At 55.8% G+C, this 24,915-nt stretch overlaps 2 protein-coding genes across 5 annotated transcripts in view; one reads left to right on the top strand and one right to left on the bottom strand.

The window, feature by feature from the left end:
- Rsph14 (radial spoke head 14 homolog) overlaps window positions 1-24,915 on the bottom strand; it is a 75,901-nt gene that overhangs the window by 26,223 nt on the left and 24,763 nt on the right. The window lies entirely within an intron of this gene.
- The window catches only part of Gnaz (G protein subunit alpha z), a 50,824-nt gene that overhangs the window by 17,076 nt on the left and 8,833 nt on the right, over window positions 1-24,915 (top strand). Inside the window, exons 2-3 of one of the 3 annotated variants that reach the window (XM_087596969.1) lie at window positions 717-851; window positions 6,841-8,051. In XM_087596969.1, coding sequence (XP_087453095.1) covers window positions 7,329-8,051 — 723 coding nt within the window. In that variant the 5' untranslated portion in view covers window positions 717-851; window positions 6,841-7,328. Of the gene's footprint in view, window positions 1-716; window positions 852-6,840; window positions 8,052-24,915 lie in introns of those variants that run through there. The other 2 variants (XM_087596968.1, NM_013189.2) reach the window with 2 other exon arrangements.

Genomic DNA, 24,915 nt, shown 5'->3' with positions numbered 1-24,915 from the left:
GGAGGCAGAAGGGCTGCCACAGCCAAGGGCACAAATGTGGCAGGTAGGGGCAGGGCTGGGGCTCATTCCCATTGGGGTACACTTGGTTTCCATGGAAACATCAGAACAGGGTCAGGCAGGTGTAAGCAGCCCAAGTAGCACCCTTGGGTTAGGAAGGGCTCCGTTAAGGGGGCTACTGATTATATCTCAGGACCTGTAACTACTTACCCTGTGCTCCCCATACTGACTGGAGACACCCCAGGCCAGGCTTTTTTGCTTGGGGTATAAGACAGTGGAAGTCTTCATGCATTCAAGATGTGTGGGGACACTTAGTAGCCCAGTGGTGTGTTAGCACACAGCCTCACTGTCTTGACATACCCTGGGCCTTGGCTACTCATAACCTTTTTGGGTTCTACTCACGGTAGCTAACAGTCTTGGGTCTTGGGTCTTGGGGATGACCGATTCTCCTTCTGTTCAGCCTGAGCATAAACTCTCGGGGAGCCTCTTCCTGGCAAGTGTCTCTATGTCGAGGACAAGTGTCTTGAGTGCAAATCCATTGCTTTCTGAATGGTCCTTTCTGGTGGTCCAGGCTCAGCGTGGGATGGGCTTCCCTGAGAGACTACCAGGGATGGTAGCAGGTAGCCAGGGGTCTTCACAGGTAGGAGCCAGGCTGCTTGTCTGTGAGACGCTAGGATGCGGTGGTAAAGGAACCTGACAGATAATTCTCCCCGCCCTAGAGTCAGCTGGCCTGGGCCTGAGCTGCCTTTCCAATGCTCTCCTGGAGGGAGCCAGCTCGCTGACCGTTGCAGAGGAGGTTCTGAGAGAGGAGCTCATCGGCCTGGCTCTGCCTTAGTGGGTTCTAGCAGCCACGGGTATGTATGGTCCTGTCCAAGCGCTCTGTCTGCTGGGTGGGGGAGGGGACTGGGGGATGTCAAACCTCCAGAGACTATAGACTATAAGGATAGGCCAAGGAGAGCGACGGTAACCGATTACGGTCCAAGATGCAAAGAACCGGAGAGACCTAACACTGTCTATAACCGTGTCTCTATAACATGGTTGTCACTTCACATCTCTTCCAGGACAGAGGGGGCCATATTTAGGAAGGGGCAGTGCATAATGAAGGTGGTCTGGTCAAACAACGGGCAGATACTAGAGACTCAGAGACTCTAGACCATATCTGACCTCAGCCTTCCTAACGCCATGAGCCTTTCATACAGTTCCTTGTGCTGTGGTGATCTCCAACCATTAAGTTATCTTGTGGCTACTTCGTAACTGTAACGGCTGCCACTGCTATGAATCATGAGTCATAATTCCGACACGCAGAATATCTGATCGGTGACACACCCCAAAGGCGTCATGATGCACAGGTTGAGAACTGCTGCCGTAGGGTAGGGACGGTCTTGCAGGAGATGGTTGGCATGGACAGAGAGTTTTAGGAGTGAGGGCTTTTGACAGAGGAACCCCCGAGCGGGGTCAGGCTTGGATGTGGCACACCGACGGTCTTTGTGTGATGGCACCATCGAGGCCGGTGCAGAGCTTGTCAAGAGCTGGGGGCCCAGAGAAAACTAGCTGCTCAAACCTGCTGGGCAGCTTCAGCACAGGCAACGTCACCACATTATGCGTGCCTCTAGCCTCTGCACGCGATGGGGGACTGGGATGGGCTTGCGCACGCTGACTGATGGATACGGTCTCCATATCTATACTGAGTGGGGTCCCACGCTCCAAGAAGAGTTGCCTCCCACCATCACAACACCACCCCTCTCAGTGTCTCCTCTCCACCAGTGGCCCTAACTCTCAGCCTAGCTGGACAGTCCTTGAGATGCCCCATCTCCTTGCTGCTCCCACCCAGCCACCACTCCGCCACTGCCATGCAGCTTTGGACTCAGGACCAAAGCTAGGACCTGTGATATCTAGCCATTGCACCCACCTGCCCCTTAGCTCCCCCTCCCCCACATCACGGTCCCCCTCACCTGGAATCTGTATAATGGGGCTGTCCCTGGTCTGTTCTAACCCGGTGGTATCATCCGAATGTTTGTTGGCTTTTGATTTGCCCTGGGACCTTCGCTCCTACCGTCCTTCCAGCCGCCCTCACAGCTGCCACCTCAGGCCTTGCAGCAGCAGCATCCCCTCACCCTCGGCCGCCTGCCTGGCTGCCTGCCCCACTGCTTGCTTGCAGCCATGTATCGTCCCACTAGGCGGCCAGCCTCACCTACCTTTCCAGACCTGTGCACCCCATCTTTGACCGTGCCCTCCTGACTGGAGCTCTGTCTTTACAATAAAGCTCGGGGCACCCTGACACTTGCTGTTCCTGCCCTGCCTGTGGTCTGACCTCTGTCGTCTTTACCTGAGCAAACTTAAGGATTTAGTCTTTGCCTTACTTATTCGGTGCACAGACATCCCGAGTCAGTCCCAAGCTCAAAACCACACTCCATAAGTCTGAGAGGATGCGCTGGCTGAGTTTCCCAGCCCCATTCTCTGCCACTGCACCACAGCTGGTCCCTCTTGTCCGTGGCCACCTTGTCACGATACCAGGATACCATGGGGTGTGGAGCTGCACACAGACACACACCTACCCCGTCATATGGACCAGCCGCACAGCTAGGCTCCTCCTGCCATGCCTGTCCCTCTCACCTCATACTCTCCTCACCTCTGAAGAGGCACTTTGACCTTCCTTTGGTTCCACAATGAGCGTGGTTCGTCCTACCTGTCCACACCCACACATTCCAAGGCCCTGAGCAAGCTTCTCCTCTGCCTACTCCTGTTATTTCTAGCTATACCCAAGGGCTCTGTGCTGGTGCCATCCCGGTTATCACCCTGGGGGGACCGACGAGCAGTGCCTGGACCAGGAAACGTCAAAACGTGTCATCACGCACCGAACCCCCACCTCCAGCCAAATGACATCGAGGTTCATTCTGAGATGTGGGGAGTGTCTCCAGACCCAGTAAAATCCAGGTAGACAGCGTGAAGCAGACAGGAGCCCAGCCTCAGCTGGCTGAGGTTCCACTTAGAGCATAGCTGGACCTCAGTATCTGTCATCAACCCCCAGTTCTACCGCACTCCCACCTCCCAGGGGGGACCAGACCCCACGGAGCTGCTCAGAAAGTTCTGGGTAGGCTCATCAGTTGCTTTGCTTCAGGTCTCTGATACCCTGGGGATTCTAGCAGAGGATGACTCCAGCGGGGGACCCACCCTCTCTGGGACAGTTGCTTCCCTACACGGTGTCCATGACAGGAACTCATTGTGGCTGCAGTCTCCCCTCTATTCCCTCACTGTCCTCCTGCAGCCTGTGCCTACTTATCAAAGATCACCTGACCAGCCCTTGGCTCTAGGTTTCTAGACAGCAAGAGATAAGGCTTCCCCACTGGCAGCCTACTGCGCCCTCATCCCCAACCTCCTCTCCCAGTGCCCCCCCCCCCCCCCCCCCGCTTCCCCACAGCCTCCTGGTGGTGAAACTCATTTCCTGAAGCTCAGATCACATGTCCATAAACAGAGAAACTTCTTCGCCATCACTTGAGACCAAAAGGGAGGGCTGCTTCTCTTTATTCTCCAGACCCAGGGCTGGGGAGAGGGCCCCCCTAGGCAGGAGCGGGACAGGGGAGGGCTGTGCCAGGCTCAGGTGCCCTGCCCACACAGACCTGCCTGCTCATTGCAGTCTACTGTCAGGTCCACCAGGGGCCCACCTTTCTCCTGAGCACCAACCATGTGGCTTCACCGGTCTTCAGGAGAGCCGTGCCTGTCAGGAGACACTGCCTGCTCGGCAGAATTCCGGCAAGAGACACCTAAGGCAGGTAGTCAGGGAGAGCAGTGGGTCCTAGGGCAAGCAGGGTCTGACAGGCCCCCTGGAGCCACGCAGTGGGAGTTCCAGGAAGTGGACGGACTCTTCTGTTCAGTCACAACTCTGGACCAAGGCAGGGGTCTGCCCCACCCTCCCCTGGGGAATCATAACTCTGGAGTCCTCTACCTAGACTAGGGTCGCCCGTCTAGACTAAGCCAGGTGCTAAAAGTGTGGTCACTGTACCCTGTCATGAGGGTCCTACTTTTCTCTGCAGCAAACACTTTGGGAGGCTCATTTGCTGTACCTTGTTTTCTGGATGACTTTTACCACTCACACCATCCAGATAGAGGAGAACTGGGGTGGGGTGGGGTGGGGTGGGGGTGGCTATACCTTTGCCTTTAAAATGCTGGGGGGCGGAGGGGGGATATTAACGATGGACGCCCTCAGGAAAGGCCCCAGAAAGGCAGGAATTGCCCCTTATGCAGAAATGGCCATGTTGGCAATTCCGGCCCCAGCCCCGACCCCAGCAGCTGCTAGAAAGGCTTCCTGGGAAGACACCCACCCCCACACACACACACAGCTGGTTGAAGGTGGCACACACTTTTACCTTTATACCCTGGGGGTGGGGTGGGGTGCTGTCAGGTCATCGGTGAGGACCAGGAGCCATTCACATCAACCCTGAACCTGCTTCTCACAGAGCGTGCGGAAGGGCTCAGACAAGCCCTGGTGTGACGAGAGACAGGGCCTTATGGATGCCGTGACATTTGCTTAAGGTCCTTGCTATTGAGAGTTCACTAAAGGAAATGCACAGCAGAGACCCCCACCCCCACCCCTACCCCTGAAACTCCTCACTGCTGAGAAGTGGCTGCCGGACCTCTGTCTGTGCAGACACACAGGCGTGTGCCATCTGCGTGCCACCACCATGGAGCGGGTGCACCTCAAGGCTTCCCTTCTCAGACATCTTGGGATGGTTTGAATGACACCTAATGACTAGTCTGAGCAGTTCTGCATCAGCCGTGTTTCTGGCACACTCCTTCATGGCTGCCCGGGGGTGGGACGGCGGAGAAGTGGAGTAGTTCTTTAACCTTACCTTCCTTCCCTTTCTCTTACTCTAGCACCCGCTTGAGGGCCCACTGTGCGCCAAGCACTGTGGACCCACTGTGCGCCAAGCACTGTGGACCCACTGTGCGCCAAGCACTGTGGACCCACTGTGCGCCAAGCACTGTGGACCCACTGTGCGCCAAGCACTGTGGACCCACTGTGCGCTGCCCAGCTCGTGGCGGAGGTAAAGCCAGGGCAAGCAGGGCTGCTCACTTAGCACCTTTTGCCGTTGGTGGAGGGCAGGGGGAGGTCATGCAAGTGTCACGGCGGCCAAGGGCTGCTGGGAAGGCAGTGGTGAGGAGAGGGCTGGGGAATGGATGAACTCTGGCTGAGGAGGTAAAGATACCTCCGTGCTGTCCCCAGTGACAGGAACAGTAACTGCTTCTGATCAGCGCTTAGAGCATACCAGGCTCTGTACTGACTCACAGCTCTTCCTGTATGCCTTTGAGCATGGGGGGGACAAGCTCAGAGATGGGGAGCAAGTTGCCTAAGGTGCTGAGAGGCCACAGGGCACCTGACCAAAGGCTGTGTGAACACTGGGGTTTACACCCTGATAGCAGCGGGCGGTGCCAAGCTTGGACCCAGGGGGAGAGCTAGCTTGAGAGATATACTGTTGGAGAAGGTGGACCCCAAGGGTTGGAGAAGACCGGAAGCCACAGCCATTAGAGAAAGTCAGAACTGTGGGTCTGGGGCTTGGTTCCGAGCATGGCCTGTCATGACTGGGACAGAGAGAGGCATAGCGTGGGGGATGGATGGCCGTTTCCTGAGGGTCCGAGTCAGGTGTATAAGGAGTACGTGAGTGGTTGGGTAGGTTGAGTCTTGGGTGCTGGTTACGCCTAGGAGCGGAGGCAGAGAGGGGCCCTTACCTGTGTTAGGAACTCTGTCTGCCCTGGGCCTCCTGTCCCAGAGCCTGATATCAGGGAAGGGGACATTAGATGGGGTTTAAAGTACATGAGGCACAATAGCCAGGCGAAGACACACCAGAAGGAAGAAAGAAGGCAAGAAAGGGGCCGTGGCGTAGGAGGGGAGGGGGGAAAACCCTGGGCTCCCAGTCCGAGGCAGAACTGAGCCCCCTGCTGGAGGAGACCTGCCCCAGCCACCCAGCAGGTAGGTTATGGAGAGATCTAGGGGGTAAACCTTCCCCCTGGTGGTCAACAGGTGTCACTGGCTCCAGCTGTCAATACAGCTGTTCCCCATTAACACTCAGATGGCGGCTAAAGACTCAGCCTGAGCCCTACATAGGGCCTGAGCATGGCAGTCACACCTGGACTCTGATTCCCAGTTCTCTGAGAGCCTCCCTACCCCCTCCCGCCTCCCTAGACCGGTTATCACCGCATTGCCCTGATTTGCAGGCCTTGGCTATCTATCTATCCCTCAAGACCGTTCCTGCGCCTAGCTATTGCTCCACCGGCTGATTCCCCCTGCAAGGGACATCAGGGACAGAGCTCTGTCCTGACCCCGCCATACACATGCACCTGGCCTTATGACAACAGAGATGGCCCTGTGTCTAAAGGGGCAAAAGTCAGGAGATGCCCAGTTTTCCCTAGCCTTCCTCAGGTGGGGGCCACAGCCAGCACTGTGCTGTGAGGTAGGGTGGGGCTGAGCTCCCTCCCTGTCCTGGAATAGCGGACACCCACGGCAGGGTTGTGCTGTGGCGTCCCAGTCAGACAGAGAGATTCAGAGGGGACAAGGTCAGCCAGGTCCGGTAGGCAAGAAGAAATGGCAGACGTGGAGCCAGCATGGGGTGAGCAGGTAAGAGCCTCGCACAGCTCACTGTCTGCCCCGCACCTGGCCTCAAGCAGCGTCGAAGGCATTGGCCGAGCGTATTTGTTCTGCTGTGGGTTGGGCGCTAACCCTGAAGCACTTAAAGGTCTGGGAGTTGCTGAACCGTGGTGCTGTTTTCTGAGGCCCGGTGGCTGCTCCCTCTCGCCATCCAGCCTGAGGTGGGCCCGGGAGGTAGCTCATGCTGTTCTCTCTTCCGTTAGGTGAAGGGCCGGATGCGAGGCAGGGAGCCGGAGCAGCCTGAGGCAGGGGGGCCTCAGGGAGCGCTGGGCCCTCCAGCCGTGCTTAGAAACATCGCCACAGCAACCAGCGAGCAGACAGAAGTAGCCTGGGCAGACGCAAGCGGACAGCTTCCTACCGTGGCAGAGTACAGGGAATGACTACGGCAAATCAGGCCACACTGCCGACAAGGGAGGTGGAGTGTCACTAGAGGGGAGGGTGTGGTCTCTGCCCCACGACACTGAGCGCCATGCCCACAGGAGAAGAGGTGCTGGGGCAGGGATTGCACTGTGACACAGCCTCGCCCCATAGCCAGTTCTGAGCGTGCCCGGGTCAGCTGCCTCTCTCATCTGCCCGGCGTCATACCAGCCCACATTTCAGCATCCCTCCTTGGGACCATTCTGTTTGGCAAGGGGGAGAGGCACCCATCCTGTGTCCCGCATCCAGGGGGGACGTCTGCTGCTGCCGGACCATGGGATGTCGGCAAAGCTCAGAGGAAAAAGAGGCAGCGCGGCGGTCGAGGAGAATTGACCGCCACCTGCGCTCGGAGAGCCAGCGGCAGCGCCGTGAGATCAAACTTCTCCTGCTGGGCACCAGCAACTCGGGCAAGAGCACCATCGTCAAGCAGATGAAAATCATCCACAGCGGTGGTTTCAACCTGGAGGCCTGCAAGGAGTACAAGCCCCTCATCATCTACAACGCCATCGACTCGCTGACCCGCATCATTCGGGCCCTGGCTGCCCTGAAGATTGATTTCCACAACCCTGACCGTGCCTACGACGCCGTGCAGCTCTTTGCCCTGACTGGCCCGGCAGAGAGCAAGGGTGAGATCACGCCCGAGCTGCTGGGTGTCATGCGACGGCTCTGGGCTGACCCCGGGGCCCAGGCCTGCTTCGGCCGCTCCAGCGAGTACCACCTGGAGGACAACGCCGCTTACTACCTGAATGACCTGGAGCGCATCGCGGCGCCCGACTATATCCCCACGGTGGAGGACATCCTGCGCTCTCGGGACATGACCACGGGCATTGTGGAAAACAAGTTCACCTTCAAGGAGCTTACCTTCAAGATGGTGGATGTGGGAGGGCAGAGGTCAGAGCGCAAAAAATGGATCCACTGCTTTGAGGGCGTGACGGCCATCATCTTCTGTGTGGAGCTCAGTGGCTATGACCTGAAGCTTTATGAGGACAACCAGACGGTGAGTAAAGCCTAGGTCTCCACTGTTTGTTCCTGGGGAGCAGGCGGGCTTGTGTGAGCAGAGAGCGGCGGCTCAGGACTGGTCAGCACTGGTACGGAGCCTGGCCCAGCTGCGTGGATGGTGCCTTTAGCGGTTCTGTGAGATGGGATGACCACGCCCCTTGTTTTGTGTTGGGAGGTGGGGCGGGACTGTGGTGCGGAGCATGGGGAGTTCACACATGACACGGGGCTTCGGGAGGCAATTCTGTCGAGTGGGCAGGGTCATGCTGGTATCCCATGGGAGCTCAGCTTCCTATGGCTCCTTCAGCCCGAGGGACATCACATTGACCCGGACGACTCTGCTCTGACACCTTCCAAACGACGCCACAACCCCTAGACTCCACAGGGCTTGGCAGGCAAGGACCCCTCCCCCAACAACAGATGAAACTTTGGAACTTTCCCGACGGAGCTCGTTGGCTCCACTGCCCAGGTTTTTGTGTCACCCTGCCCTCAGTACAGTGGCTGTGTCTGTGCCTGTGCCTGTGCTGAGGGAAACCAACGCAAGGCCTGGCCGGGCCTCACTGGTGGTCCATGTGTCAGTTTAGCAAACCCACTAAGCTCCTGCCAGCAGGGCATGATATGTGGGTCCTGAGAACGACGACTCTCCCATGATTCCTCCTTGCTCTGGAGTAGTGATGATCTGGTTAAGAAAGGGTAAATCCAAGGTGCTACTTGGTGGATAGGCTGTGGGGCCACTGTTGAGATTCTTTGAATCCCTTATCCTGCGCTTAAAACCAGTGTGTTGGGAGAGGCGTCAGAGATACAAACTAGGACAGAAGCAACCAGGAGACCTAGGTCCAGTGGTTAGCTGGGAGAGCTTGAGAAGGGGCCTTCTGAAGAGATGGGGAAGCGGAAGTAGGCCTTTTGCATGGAGAGGGTAGCCAGTATGCTCATTCACCTGAGGCAGAAGGCGACCTACACTCATCCAGGAATAGCTCCAGTAGAAGCCCAACAGTCAGACGAATGTTAATGGTGTGCTTGGGGGGACCACTAAATTAAGACCTAGAGCCTCCCTTTACAGCCAGTGCCCTGGGAACCAGAGAGTAAGAGTCTCTGAGTGAGGCTGTGCATGCCTGGAGCTGGGGGTACCTAGAGGAAGGCACTGATGCCAGCGAGGAATCCATGGACATGTAGCCTCCACCATTGCTATGAGACAAGGGTCCAGCCTCTCTGCTTTGGAGCACTGGCCTCTAAGGTCCGTGGCAAAGGTGGAACATCTTCCTCCGTCTGGTCTTGTTAAGGCAAGTGGTGACCACTGTTCCTTTGAGTTCATCTGAGGACTTTAACTTTGCACCTACATCCCAAAGTTGTTTGCGGGAGGCTGAAGGCTCTGGCCACCGTGCTGGATGCCTGAGTGTGTTCTGGACATTAGAGAGAGGTTATAGCCTGATCAGGTGGCCATGAAGACAGAAGGCAGGGCTCCTCTCCCCTCCCCTCCACCATCCAGGCATTCTGGAAACTGCACCATGTAGTGATGGCATCCCCAGTCAGTGACGTGATACGCTGTAGACAGAGGTGGCCCTGTTGCCACCTGGGGTCTGCCTTGTGCCCAGGCTGTATCCGTGTGTGAGTGGGTGGCCCTCAGCGTTCTAGCCCATCCGACTTTTCTGGCTGTCGCCCCTCCAGCAGCGTGTGTGGTTCTAACTGGAAGCGGCATCCTAACCGATGACAGAGGCATCGCTGAGGCCAGAGTCTGGGGTTGACCAGTTGTCAGGCAAAGCACACTTCCTTCCTGGGGTTGGTTGTGGGAAAGGGATAGAGTCTGCCAGCCACACAGTAGCTGCCCATCACAGAGGCTCTCTAGAATTCCGTACACTTCTGACAAGCTGCTCCTCACAGTATGGCAGAGTCCCCTGGGAACAAGCTCCCAGTCCCATCTTATGTAGACTAATGCCACGTACCTGGATTCAACAGGTAGGGTGCTTGACCCCCAAGCCTCACGACTACCTCCCTCTGAATCTGTCACCAAAAAGTAGCCCCAAGCTCTCCGGGTTCTGCCCACCCCTACCCCGCCATGTTGTCTTCTCTGCCGCCGCAGTTGGTGGCTTCTTGTGCTTACAGAGCCCCTCTGTCTGTCCTGGAGTTCACGGCCCTCTTCCCTATCCCTGTGTACATTGGGACTAGCACTGATCTGGGGAAACTTCACTGGGTGCCTTCCCTGGTCATAGCCTGGCACCTGCACACTCTTCATTGAGCCCTTTGTCACAGGGTGGATGGATGCTCACATGTGAGCAAGGAGCTCCTGGGGACAGGCCCTGGGAGGCCCGAGTGGAGCTCTGTGGCCTCTCATCTCCAGCCTTCCTTCAGGCCCATCCCTGTGGGGATTTCAGCAGGGCCCATGCACACCTCTTGCAGGGACCAGGCTGAGTTCGCCAGGGCCATCTCCTAAAGAGAAGGGTTTTCAGCTGAGCCTACACACACATTCTCACTCATCTCTCTCCCTCGCCTTCTTCCCTCCTCCTCCTCCTCCTATCCCTCATGCCCCCCCTTTCCCTCTTTCTCTTTCTCTTTCCCTTTCTCCCTCCCCTCTCCCTGTCATCCCCACGGGCCCGAGGAAGTAGTGTTGTTCACCAGAAAAGGAAATTCTTGATGGAAAACCCTAGCGCAGCTGGAAATTCACTGGATTCCAAATGGTTCTGACCTTTCATGCTCTACCAGTAATATCTGATGCTAGAAAACAAACAGGCTGTGGAAGGAAGACAATACCCTCCTCTGATTCCTCCCACCCGCTGTCCTGGCCCTGCTAGTGAGCACCTCACACCAATCTCTCCAGCTAGATGCTGGGTCAGGGCTACCTCAGCCACTCCCTCCTTCCTCCTCCTCTTCCTCCTCCTCCTCTTCCTCCTCCTCCTCCTCCCCCTCCTCCTCCTCCTCTTCGTCTTCCTCCTCTTCCTCCTCCTCCTCTTCTTCCTACTCCTCTTCTTCCTCCTCTTCCTCCTCTTCTTCCTCCTCCTCCTCTTCCCCCCTCCTCCTCTTCTTCCTACTCCTCTTCTTCCTCCTCTTCCTCCTCCTCCTCCTCTTCTTCCTACTCCTCTTCTTCCTCCTCTTCCTCCTATTCCTCCTCTTCCTCCTCCTCCTCCTCCTCTTCTTCCTCCTTCTCCTCTTCCTCCTCTTCTTCTTCCTCCTGGAATGCCCTAAAAGTCCCAGCCCCAACAAAGACTCAGCCAAGAACAGACCACACTTTTATAAAATCTCAATGAAATTTGGGGCCAGTGCCAAGGCTGCATACAGGGCCCTTCCTCGTCTTTCCTCTCACTGAGGCTGATGGCGCCCCCTCCCATCCCCATGCCTGGAGAAGGAGCCATCGCCCCATCCCATCCCCCAGCCCGCCTGCTGGTTTCTGCGTCAGCGTGTTGCCAAGGAGAGCCTCAGCATCTCCAGGCTCCTGGGCGGGTGAAGGCTGCAGTGAACACAGGGGCAGCACCTTGGAGGTGCGGGTTTCCAGGACATCCATGGAGCATGGCAGCAGGCACATACGAGGACTGTACCATGCGTATCCATGAATCACATGCTCATCCCCAGGCTCTGACAGGCCATCTTCACACTGACCAGGTCTCTAACCTTGTAGCCTTGACCGGCAGGCAGGTGGAGACTCCAGACACAGGCGGGCTTCCAGTGCTCTGCTTGGTGTGTTCCCTAATGCCACCAGAGGTTGAACACAACCCAGGGACATGTGGGGATTTCTCCTGTGTACTGCCCCTGACTGATCTGGTGAGCCAGCAGCCCTTGACTGCCCGTCCCCCTTCACACCCGCCCATCTTGGGACCTTCACTGAACCAGCTCAGGGGCTCAAATGGACATGGGACACGGGCTTTGTCCTCCTCAGATAACAACAGAGACAGGTCACGCAGTGGCCACAGGAGGTCTGTGAACACCAGCCCCACCAGCCTGTGACTGTGTCCTGTAGGAGCCCTCAGTCCCCAGTTCTTCCAGAAGTAGAGGGAAGCAGGCACCTGCCATCCAGCCTCTCCCCCTTCACAGATCGGCTAATGGACGATGAAGCCACTTAATGGTAGAGGGACATTTTAGAAGAGACAGATTAAAAGGCATGGCTGTAAGGTGCCAAATGTTCTCTTACAGAAACCATCCCCAGTCCCATAGCGACCTGCTGTGTGCCTGCTGTGCCGACACAAAGCCTGATGGGGGTGGGGGGCTGAGAACTCCAAGCCAATGTAAGCCAAAGTCTGCTAGCGCACAGTGACTGACATACGGGGTGGGGGGGGGGGACAGACATGCCCGGCTACTACTTCATTTTTCACAAGCCCTTCTGCTGCCGAAGATGCTTGCCCCCTTTCAGCACTAGCAGTTGTGGTTGCCAGGGTGGTTCCGCCATTGGCTTTCTTGTGGGATCATGGTGGCCACTTGAGTCCCGTGAGTCGGCCTGAGCTTGGTACTCACTTCATATTCACTTCCCAGATAGCTGGTCAGTGCTACTGAGCAGACCAGCCAGGTGCAGACTATTACCCTGGGCTGGGGTGCAGGTTCTGCAGGTAGGGGAGTCTACAGCAGCCATACTCCAGGCAGGCAGGCAGCCTAGACTAGCCCCCTGTCCAGGGCCTCCTGGGTCCTCAGGACGGTAGCCCCTTCCCACTTCTGGATGGGTCAGACCCAGCATCCCAAGAGCAGGCCAGTATTTACACAGCCTGTGCTACAGCCACAGGAGGCACTCAGCAGACACTGTGGAGTGGGTAGGAGGAGTCAAGACGGCATGGGGAGAGCTGGAGACCAAGAACCCTGCTTTAGCTCGTCTGAGGCGCTCACTAGTGCTCATCTCTTACGGGTGTCCCCTAAGGAAGGGCAGAGTCTATCAGACAGTCCGGAAAGCATAGGAACGGCCTGCCAGTGGAACACGCAAAGAGCTTCTTTAGTGTCTTTTTAGTGGGATTTAAGTCATGTGTGGTAGTCGCCCACACCTGTGATCTCAGCTCTCAGACCTTGAGTTCAAGGTCTGCCTGGGTTCTAATATTATAAATCCTGCCTCGATACATTGTTTTATGTGTTTTGCGTATCATACACATGCATGTGTATTGTTGTGTTGCCAGAGGTCAAGAGTGGGGATCAGATCCCCTGACGCTAAAGTTACGATGGTTGCGAGCCACCATATGGGTGCCGGGAACAGAACCCGGTTCTCTTGTAAGAGCAGCAAGTGATCTTAACCACTGAGCCTAACCATCGAGCCATCTCTCAAAAATGTTTTAAGGAGTCGAAGGCAGGGATAGTGACACAGGTCTGTAAGCACAGCACTCAAGAGGCTGAAGTGGGATTACAATTTAAAGGTTAACCTGGAAAATTTTTTAAATATCTCATTAAAATTCGAGGTGCTGTTTGGGGGGGGGATGGTGGCACACACCTTTGATCCCAGCACTCGGGGAGCAGAGGAAGGTGGATCTCTGGGAGTTAGGGGCCAGCCTGGTCTACATAGTGAGTTCCAGGGTAGCCAGGGCTACAGAGTAAGCCCCTGTCTCAGAGAGAGAATAAAGCATGTGGGGGATATTGAGAGACGTGCAAGGTGCCCGCAGTGAGACGGGTTCTGGGCCTGTTGATGACGGAGCTGGTTACACGTAGCCACAGGAACCGCACAAGGGGTTCCAAATGGGAAGCAGCCAGATGTGTAGGGTAACCCCTCTTGCAGCATTCACAGATGAGATCAGAAGGAACCTTACAGGTTACTTAATGTCCTTTTGTCCTTAACTGGCCAGTTTTTCAGATGAAGAATCACATCACAGTATCTACATCACATGTCCCAATACTGACAGAGTAACTTAAGAGAGGAAAGGTCGATTTGGCCTCACGTTCTAGAGTGTGCGGGCCAGGCAGCAGGAGACTACAGAGCAGCTCGTTCACATCTTAGCAGATCATGAGACAGCTCTTGGGCAGAAACTAGAAGCAGACCCCACCTTTGGGGTATAACCCCCCCTCCCCAGCCACCAGATTCTGCTAGCTACACCATAATCTGAACTGTTCTACAACCCCCTAAAACGGGCCTACCAACTGAGGATCAGGTTTTAAAGGCTGTGAGACATTGCATACCCAAGCCGTAACCCTCCCCTGTCTGTCAGCCCCACATCCTATAGGAGACTCGAGCGACCATCTAAGCTGGTCTGCCCCGCAACAGTCAGTAGTAGGACCCCAGGGAATCCTCAGTACGGTGTGTCCCACTCCTCCTCCTCCTCCTGACCTAGTTAAGGGCATAGTCCAACACTAGCATCTAATGTGTAGAATCTTTCTGAGAGGCTTGTGGACCACATGCGGTTAATTTATGATATCCGCAAATCATGACCCCGGGATGACAGACCGGGGCTCACAACCCATGAGGTGGCACGGCAGAGGGGCTTGAGTCTCGGGGGCTGGTGGTCCCCTGGACCGCACAGGATGTGAAAGACCGGGAGGGCCAGAACGAAACAGGCGTGCAGTAGCGAGCAGGACTTAGCTGTTTGCCCAGGCAGTGAGTGCTGGGGGTCTGTTCTCCCAGGACCCCAGGCTTCACCTACACAATGAACGCTCTCCAGCCTGTAGAGAACGGAGGACACACTGGCTTGCCAACAGACCTTTCGGATAACCTGGGCCGACACCTTCCATCTGCTGCCTGTGAGACATAGGCTACAAACACATGTCAGTAGTGCCTTCTCACGGCCCCCTCTTCTTGTCCTACTGGGTGCTTCCAAGGCCTTTGTTAGTCCCCATTTGTGCAGTGGCTTCTTGCTCTTGGCTGGTCCTCAGCAAGCCTGGGCCCAGGGTTTGGGGACTTGCTCCCCACTCCACCCCCTTGCCGCCTCCTGCATCAGAGCTGGCGGAGCTCAGCATCCCTAGCCTGGACTTTATTGTCACTCCATCTCGTCCTGTGAACTCGGCACTGTAATTCAGCTTTTTCTCCACAATGGCCAATCACACGCCCTCCTGTGTCACTGGAGACCATTCCTTGGGTACAGGACACCAACTCTACCATCCCGTCACTTCCGCCATAGTAGCTCTCATACGCCTTTACAGAATGCTCAGAGAGGTGAGCATTGTGGCCTTGTCGACCATACCACAGCAGGAGACAGGCAGCTCGCGTCCTGGTTTGGGTGGAAGGGGCTCCCTTACAATTTGGCTTTTCTATTCCTGACGAATTTTTAAGGAATAGGGTGGGGGTGTCGAGACCCTGTCCCAGATACTCGCTCCTTGCAGAGGAACGTGCCGGGCCCTGCGTGTGCCAGCCTGCAAGAGTTAATCTATCTTGCAGGAAGGTTCGAGCTGTCTGACATCACAGTGATGGCCTCAGGTCAGCCAGGTTGCCAGTAGTTACATCATGGGAGTTGCCCAGTGTTACACATCAGTCCAATTTCCCACTCCCACCCCCCAAGCTATTATTTACCAACAGTCTATAGACAGGACACCCCGGTGGGAAGACCCCAAGGGGCCAGATGCAGCAGACGATGAATTCTAAGGAGACGCCCCTTGCGTGATTTTGAAGCAGTGCAGCGTACTTGTCTGCACCTCCCCCTGTAGTTGCTTAGAGATTCCCCCTGACCCACTGACCACACACCATTTCTACCAATGTTACTCCTGCTGGATCCCTCGATTGCCCCTCACGGCTGCTCTCTCCTCGCGGGCTTAAGAGAACTCTGCTGCATAGAGAAACAGCTGTGGAACCGGGCTCTGCTTCCTCTCTAACCGGAGGATCCATCAGCTCGAGCTGGGCCCACCGTGTGTCCCCGTCCATCTGGGAGAACGAAGTCCTGTGGCGTCGTTCAGGGAACGTAGTCACCTCGAATGTGCAGGCCCCAAGCCCAGTAAGCGGGACACAGTAGTTGGGCACCATGTTTTTCCTTCCTCTCCTGAGTAATATGGAAATGGCATTAAGTGGCCTCCAAGAGGGTCTGGGGAAACCCTCTGAAACAGCTGACCTGGGCAGAGAAGCCCTTCTGCCTTGGAAACACCTTACAGGGGAGCGTAGGGAGCCAGGCATCAGCAACAGGGCCAGAACAGATTGGGACAAAGGTCAAATGGCAACCAGCCCAAGAGCTGCAAGATGCCGACTGTCGGGGCAACCATCAAAGGCAGAAACTAAAAGGCTGTTAGGAACTATGCATGGCACAGTTGGATGGTACCCTGTACAAAGGTCAAGAAATGGTGACAACTAGTCCTAACCCCCCTCCAAGGGACAAGAGGTATCGTCCATCTATACTGTTACATACGTCTGCAAACTCTCAACACCAGGGTGACCTCGCGGCACACTGACAAAGGTGCCCTGCTCAGAGCTGTACAGAAAGATTCAAGGCAAAGTAGCTTCTGCCTCCCGTCCAGTCAGCTGCCCTAGCCAGTGGGTAATTAATTTCCTGAGCGTATTAGTCCTGCTCATTATGCATACATCAGAGCAGCTCTAGGGGTTTAAAACACAGATTATTATTGTTTTAAGGGATTTGTATAATCCAAGAACGGAAAACAATTTCCCCGTTTAACAAGAACAGACTCGAAGGTGGTGAGGGACAGCCCCCTAGGGGCCTCACTGGCTTGGGGCAGGGGCTCCTGATGACCAGGGTAAGGTATTAGATCTGCCAGTTCCCTGACTGGCCTTGAACAACAACTGGGTGGGTAAAGAATGGTCAGAGTAGTTAGGTCCTCCCTGCTGGACAGAAGAGGCTTCTCTACTGACAGGACAGTCCCCTCTTTGCCCTCCGTGAGGCTCCCCGGATAGCTAAAGGAGACACCCGTTGTTGGTGAGGGCATCCTGAGAGCTCTGAACTGGCAGAGGGCAAAGTCAGGCTGGCCAGGCCTGTACGAGCCTCGTCCCTCCTTCTTTGCACTCCACAGTGAGTATCTCTTCAGTGCCTGCATTATATCTGGTTTCGTTAGTCATCCAACTACTGTGTGCCCAAGGCAGGCCCTTGTAGCCTCACGACCTGAGGTTTTCAGACCTATGACCATAGCCCTGCACAACCTGGCATGGCCTGGCTTATCTGCCCCTGGGAAAAGGCTTACCCTGATCTGTCTACAGGTTGGGCCGGATGCCCCGACCCAGCATAATTGAGATCGTCCAGAGAAGTTTGGCTTAGGCAGAGCATGACCATGGGTAGATCCATCCCTTCCCCACGGGACACCAGCAACCCTCCAGCAGTGGCAGGTAGAACTGGATTAATGTGGTTTTCTGCTGGATGGCCCTCAAAAGCCACAAGCTCGGAACTGGGAGATACCTGGGTCCTACCTGGGAGAACTCTTAGCCTTCTTCTCCTGTGAGTCAGATGGCCCCATCTCAGGAACCCAAAGCTGCAGCTGCCACCTCCTCCTCCCCCTCCCCCTTCCCATCCCCTTTCCCCTCCCCCTCCCCATCCCCCTTCTCTTCCTCCTCTTCCCCCCCACTCCACTCCTGTCTGTACCTGGATCACCCCATGGTTGTGTGGGCCTGTCCCCTCAGAGTAGGCAGAGATGAGGAAACAAGTGAAGTCTTGGGGTGGCTCAAGCAAGGCCACAGTTGAGGGGAACGGGGCATTCTGGAAATGCTAAAGAGGCGACCTGTGGTTTTGACGTGGATCCCTACCCACAGCGGGCAGGACAACCTGAAGAGAGGTGATTGTCCTTGAGAGGCTCTGGACATAGCTCCTGCCTCTCTTTCAATCTCCCCTAAGGACAGGAGGCAAGAACACAGCTGCAGACTTTTATGCTGTCCCAGCTCCACCGTAGCCTTAGTGAAGATAAGCTCACCCTGCCTGTGTGACTGAAGGTGAGAAAGGTTCTTTAGAAGATGTGGACGAAAAGCCTGTGGTGTAGCACTTTGCTTTTACACAGCCCTGGACCCTTTAAAGTCTTAGCACAGAGAGTCATGGCCTTTGCCTGCAGCATAGCAGCAGACTTAGGCGATCCAGTCTGGACTTAGCAGGACCAGTGCCATGATGTTCTGACGAGCAGCCTGGCCTATGGACCCTGCCCTTGCCACATGCTGTGCTGCTCTGCCCAGGGCATCCCTGCTGTCTGCCCTCCTCAGCCCAGAGGGTCATCAATGGCCTCACCTGCGCCGGCCGCTTACGTCCAGACCACCCCAGACTACTCTGTGTCAGCCCTGTCGTTAGGCCTAGGTGGTACCCTGGGATTTCTCTTGTGTTCCACAACACAGCCGGCCTGCTCTGGAAGGGTCGGGTCACACAACGGCCGTAAACTCAGGGTGGACAGGACGGATAGGTGTAGGTGTGTGGGTAGCACCCAGGACGAAGTGTCTCCTGACCCATATCACTTGAAGGCTAAGAGGTCTTCCGGGTAGAGAATGTGGGCTCAGGACCTTGCCAGTAAACAAGGCAGCGTATGACTTTCGGTGCTTAGGCTGTGAGGGCTCGGGCGGGCTGGGTTGGATGAACATTGGCACATGCTAAGAACCATGGAGCAGGTCCTTGGGAGCTGCCACATTACAGGAAGGGGGTTTCTCTTCTCATCTCTCTTTTGTCTTTTTTTAACTGCTGCTCATGACGTACTTGGTGGTTCTTAGAACATTCCAGAAGGTGGCCATCTGCAATATAAACATGGCATGGCCTTAAAGCAGAGTCTTTAGCGCTGGCCCAAGAACTTCTGAGGCCCAGAGGGAAAACAGGACAGACAGGCCAGGAGTCCTTGGTCTGTGGCTACGATGGGTATGGCCCTGCTGCTGTAAACAGCTGCAGGTGACCACCATGCATCAGAATTCCTACACGACCTGGCTGCCCTGCCTGCCCGTGTGCCGACCAAATCATTGGCCAAGAATGTGGACGTCGTTTCCTCTTCTAGAGCAAGGGAAGGAAGGCAGGAAGCTTTGTCCTGGGTACTTACATCCTGATGTGAGCGCTGACATTTCCCCCAAAGACACAGTTTTAAAGCTGGGGGTCTCCTACCAACTCCCTGTCCCTCGGAGCTGGGCAGCTGCTGCGGTCAGGGCAGGAGACAGCCTTCACCTCATCACATAGAGCAATGGAGTCAGGAGCAGAGAGGTCCCGGGCTCCAGGCCCCTGTTCTGGTATTACCAGAAGCCCAGAGAGTAAGTCATGTAACGTACCCACGTGTACATTTTTTCCCAAAGAAGCTCTGTCACCTAGAGTTTAGACAGAGCTAAGCTTGCTACAGCAACCCCCACCCCCTGCCCCACCCCCAGTCCTGCAGGTGACGTCAGGGGAGGGCAGTAATGACCTAAGTACTCTTTCTTTTTCTTGCGAAGGATGAGCCTTGCTGAAATCCATCCTTATAGGCCATAAGTAGATGTTCCCCACTGGTTCCTCTCTTCAGCCCCAGTTTCTCTGGTTCCTCAAAGGAATAGCCCAGTCCTGCTGCGAAGGATTTCATGAGCATTGGCGCTTGTGGGGGTGGGGGAGGGTGGCCCTGCTACTAAGCAGGCACCTGCTGGACAGTCTAGGTGACGTGAAGCCCCAGGTATCCCCTGGCGAACAAAGGAGGAGCTTTGGGCTCGAATTTTCTTCACAGGCCTACCTCTGTATTGACAATCCCCAGTATATACAATACATGCTTCCTGCCGTCTGTTACCTCCTTGTTAGTGACTGGCAGCAGGGGTCTCACATCCCCCCACCAGCAAGATTTAACACAGAAGCAAAGTGGAGACCTGGAGGGCTGTGGAAGGGAGAGTGCCTTCCTGCTGGGTAGGAGACCCCCTGTGAACTGGAACAGGAGCTACAGCCTGACTTCCACCCCACCCTCACCCACATCCCACACCCCCAATGCTTCTGGCCCGCCCGCATGGACAGCAGAAGAGAACATGGTGCGCCAACTTCTTCCTCTTGGAGTAAATGCACCTAGCATCTTGTGGGGGTTTCTGTTCCAGACCTAAGAGTGTTAGAATGTTCCTAAGTCACAACTTCTGGGTATGTGTGTGTGTGTGTGTGTGTGTGTGTGTGTGTGTGTATATATATATATATATATATATGTTGCCCAATGCCCATGTCATATTCTGGGGTTCTGTCTCCCCTGGGACTTGAACCAGCATCTGTTAAAACAGAATCACCAAGCCCTGAGAACTTGTCTGTCATTGCTTCTGAGATCCATTACAAAGCAAAAGGCAAGACAGGTGACTTATCTGGTGTTGGGCCCACTGCAAAGAGGCCCTGGCTGGGCAGGGTAGGGTCTGATGGTTATACTCATGCCCCTACAGAGCTCTATCAGTTAAGTTTAAAAAAACAAACAAACAAACAAACAAAAACAAAAACAGGTGCCGTAGGTACCTCTCTCTAGCTAACACTGGGGCCTGAGGGCTGGTAGGGCTGTAATTAGCCATCCTAGTGTGTCATGTGACCAGCTGTCTCTGTCTATCTGGATGGCCCAGGTCCAGGCTGATCTAGCAGTACAACTCTGCTCCCCCATACCCCTCATCCAACTCCTGGGCATCTGGGACAATTCCCGTAGAACATCTTGGACTCCAGACTTTCCGTGCAGAAGGACAGTAGCCGTGAGCAGAGGGCACAGAGCCCGCTCTGGGTCGTACACCAAGGCACTGCTAGTGCAGCCTGTGAGCCCCTAGCCCAGCAAGAGGTGCCCCCCCCCACTCCACAGATGAGAAAACTTGAGTTCCAAGCCCAGATTTCCCTGGTTGCAAAATCAGGGGCCTCCCAACCTATAGGTCCCAGTGAGGGCCCTTTGCTGCCTACTACCCAGGGGCTAGGCAGGTTCGAGAGGCAGCTTCTATCACCAACACTTAGGGTCACCCGGCCCCTTCCACACTGGACAGGTAAACAGGAGGAGGTGGCCAGAGACTCACCGGCTCTGTGAGACAGGAAGTTGTTCCTGCTTTCTCTGGCAGGCTCACAACAAAGTCGTCCCGCGTTACTGGAGCCTGAGGTGTAGCCTTACGCACCGCCTCTTATCTTGTTTAAACAGCTTTTGCTGTTTGAAGTGGCAGGCCTGGTGTATCCTGTTTCTATGAACATCACACTTTTCGCTGGGCACTCGGAGGGACGTGGCTCAGCCAGGGTTGTCTTTTGGACTTGTTAGATTACACTCCCTGCCCCAACCTCCAACCCAGAGAAAGCTCATTTGCCGCTGGCCAGCGGTGGGCCGCTCCCGAGGTACTCTGCAAAGTAGGTCTGCCTCCCCGTCCTGCCTAGATGGCAGCTGACGGGCCCTGGTTGAGGAGGGGCAGCATCTGAGAGAAGGTGACAGTAAAGGGGACAGGGTGAGAATAGACCCCGGGAAAAGGAGGCCAGTGAACATTAGAAATCCAGAACTCCTGACTTTACAAGTTGTAGCCACCCTCGCTGCTAACCCTTCTGTGCCACTAGAATGAGATGGCCTCTGTGGGTCTAGTGCTATGCAGCCTTACAGGCAGGATGGGCAGGACACCCATCGAGAGGAGCGCAGACACACAGCTGGGCCTTGCGCATCTGTACACAGAGCCCAGGGGACTGACCAGAGAGTGCTAATTCACACGTGCAGACCCAAGACTCCCCGTGCCAAGATGTGGGATCAGACGGTTCCACCTTCCTAGTCTCTTACCAGACCAAGCCTCTGAGCATCCGGCACAAGATGCAGACCACCCGTCACTGGGAAGCGAGGCGCTACAGAAGGGAAGTCCCAGCCCCCCTTGTCAGAGCCTCATTTGGGTACCTGTCACGTCCCAAACCACAACATAGATACCCTCATAGAAAATTTTGTAGTCCTCCCAATGCAACCCCGGTCATCTGTAGTCCAGGTCCGAGGGTTGGGGCACAGGGTGGGCAGCCAAGCACCCAAGCTTCCTCTTACCCTACCCTACCTTCCTTCCCACCACTACCTGAAACACAGTTGCTACTCCAAAGGCCGTCTGGCCCTGTCTGATGTCTGTCCCAAGTCAAGGAGAGCGGGTCCCAAGACAGTTAGTCAGGAACTCATGGGCAGATAATGAACGCTGACTAAAATATGACGTAAACGGTGCCAAAAGCATTATGGCACTGAGAGGGCCTGTAGAAACTTTAGAGGTGGGAGTCGGTGACCCAGCCAGCCACCAGGGGAGGAGCAATGTGCGGGAAGGCACTATGGCGAAAGGCCTTCAGGTGAAGCGTGCACACAGTTGAGGCGGGAAGTGTGTTGACCAGAGTTGGAAGCCTCTGGACGATGCTCCCAAGGCACACACAGGGAGGTGGGTCCCCATCAGAGCATCTGCTGCTATCCCAGAGACCCAGGGTGTCCTGGCCACGCGGCTGCCCCATCCCAGACATGCCTGAGTCAGCGTGCTGCCTAGCTAGTCACGCTCAACATCTGTTTCCGGTCTTTCTGGACAGCTGGTAAGTATGCGTCTTCTTCACCCTCTGAAGGACCCGATTCTCTCAAGTTGAGTTTGCTTCTTGCCCTTGTCTGTCCCTCAAGCAGGGGCTGACAGCCAGTCTTCTGGCCTCCTCCCCATATACCACTCAGAGCCCTGAAAGTGAGAGCTGAGTAGAAAGGCTCACATGAAAGGGACATGGAACTGAATGGGAGGGACCCGAGATTTAAGGGTAGGCGGGGTCTCTGGTTGAGAAAGCTGTGGCAGATCCCAGGGACGAAAATAGGGGTAGCGTGCAGAGCCAAGTGGTGGGCAGGCAAGATCGGAACACGGGCTGCGAGCAGGCCCTCGGAGCCGGAACGGTAGGCCAGGAGGTGCCATCTGCTTCAGGGCCCTGAGCACCACCGAACTAACAGCCAGGTCCAGGTTTGGTGAGCAGGTGAGGTGTGGGAACCGTTGTGGAGGTGACCACCCTGAGGGAGAGCATTCCGAGGAACAGCCTCCTTAGCTTCCGTCCGCCCCTTGCCCCTGCACTGCCCGGCTCCTTCCTACACACAGGCTCCAGGGCCGCAGGGCTCATGGAATCATGAGCCTCCCTAATCCAATTCTCCAGGCTGTCGAAGCAGCAGTGAAGTTTGCAGGAAGGAGGAGAGAACGCTAACCGGATTGCGCTGGAAATAAGTCCCCAGTTATCTCCTCTGTCTCCAGATCCATCCCAGTTCCCCCGAGGCCAATATCCCTGACCAAGCCCTGAAGGCGATCCAGTCTGTGTGGGACCCCTGGTGGTGGGCTGGGCAGAGGTTGAATCCATAAAATAGAAATGCTTCAAGGGTCTCCGTCATGACCCTTCTCCGATCATGACTTTTCTGAGGTGAATGGGAAAGTGGCCTCCCCGCCGGTGGATGCTCCTGTGAGGAGCATGTCACCAGAGAAACCTTCTGTCTTAATTGCCTACTGGCTGTCAGGCCAGAGCAAGCCGAGAGATCGTCACCAAAGGAGAACCAGGTCCCCCAACTCCCAAAGGCCCGCTGCTACTGCCCCCAGGTAGATATATTGGGCTGAGGTGTGCGGCTTCCTCCTGTCTTTGGTCTTTATGGCTGTGTGAGATGGAGGGTGGAGGCGTCCTCTTCGGTTGTCATGGAAACAGCAATCTGTCTACTGAGAGTCTGGGTGCTAAACCGAACAGAGGGAGGGGCAGCTGGCCCTGTGCGACAGCTGCTGTTACCACCTTCCGGCGGCGGTTCAGTGCTGAGAAAGACCCAGGGGGCTACCACACACTCGAAGATGCCTGGTGTAGCCAGAGTACCTGAGAGCTTCCCTGTGGGTGGCAGGGCCAGAGGCATACCTGCCTTGTCTTAGCCGGCACTCCATCCAGGCACAGGTAGCCACGTCATTGAGAAGGCAAGGATAGAATGGGGAAGCCAGCAGCCAGTAGCTGGCACTGTCTTGGGAGAACCAAGCATCTGGCCCCTTAGGTAGGTGACTGCTGTCTCCCCAGCTTGTTCCTACTGCTAGGAAGCAGTGCCATGATGCCTGCTTAGGTTTCACCAGACGCCCCCCTCAGGGTTTCTCACCTCCCTCACCCCTCGTGCATCTAAGCCCCTCGAGGACACCACAGCATAGATAGCAACCTCCCCCTTGGCTCTCAAGTAGGAGACGGTGGCAGAGACAGCCAGCTCCCAGATAGGAAGTGCAGCCACGGATCTCCAGCGGCAAGGGAGTGGCGTGCACTGGACTCAGTCTAGTCTGTCAGTGAAAGGAGACCCTGGCACCCCGGAAAGTGTCAGGGGCCTGGCTGGCAGGCCTGATGTCATTAGTGTCATGGGGCCTGGAGATAGGGCTCAGAGGAGGTGAAGGACACCTCACTCAGTTCCCAGTCTACGACCAGCTTCTCGGAAACACAGTCCTATCCGGATCACTGGTGGATCCGGGACGAGTAGTTTGTTTCACTGAGGCGAGAGCTGTGTGTTCTGGAATGTGAGAAGCAACATAACAGAGGCTCAAAGCCGTCTGGTAGTGGCCGTGAGGTGAACCACAAGAGTACTTAGGTAGCATGAACAGGTGCTTTCCTCCAGGAAGAGAGCAGAGTCATGCCCAACAGAAGCTTTTCAGTACCCAACCTCAAAATGGTCCCAGGTCCCAGCAGCACTGTGCTACTTCAGATCTAACCTTGTCCTGTCCAGACCAGAGGCCTCTGATCACAGAGCACGGCAGACCCTGGCGGTGCCTTAGTTTCTTTTCCTGTGCCCGTAAAGTTCTGCCGAAAGCAACTCGAGGGAGAGAGGGTTTATTTTGGCTTATAGTTCCCAAGGGACATAGTCTCTCGTGATGGGGCCGTGACAGAAAAGAGGTGGCAAGCAAGCAGGGAAAGGTCTCCCGGAGCCAGAGGCTGGCTGGTCGCATTGCATCCACACCCAGGAAGCAAGGTGTAAAGAGGCAGTGGGGTGGGGCACCCCTCAAGATCCACTTCCTCCACTGAGGCTCCATCACATGCAGCTTGATAATGAAAGAGCGAACCCCTAAACGGGGAGCCGCGTCTCTCGCTCCGATCGCGGGGTGGAGTGCCCCCAGGAATCACGAGTAGCCGTCTTGATGTAACAGCAAGAGGTAGCTTTATTAGCGAGATCCCGGGTCGATACGTATC

The sequence above is a fragment of the Rattus norvegicus genome, chromosome 20 (assembly GCF_021556685.1).
Source record: "Rattus norvegicus strain SHRSP/BbbUtx chromosome 20, alternate assembly SHRSP_T2T, whole genome shotgun sequence".
In the NCBI taxonomy this organism is placed as follows: domain Eukaryota; kingdom Metazoa; phylum Chordata; class Mammalia; order Rodentia; family Muridae; genus Rattus; species Rattus norvegicus.
The sequence above is the reverse complement of the archived record's forward strand: the minus strand, read 5'-3'. Positions and strand labels throughout refer to the sequence as shown.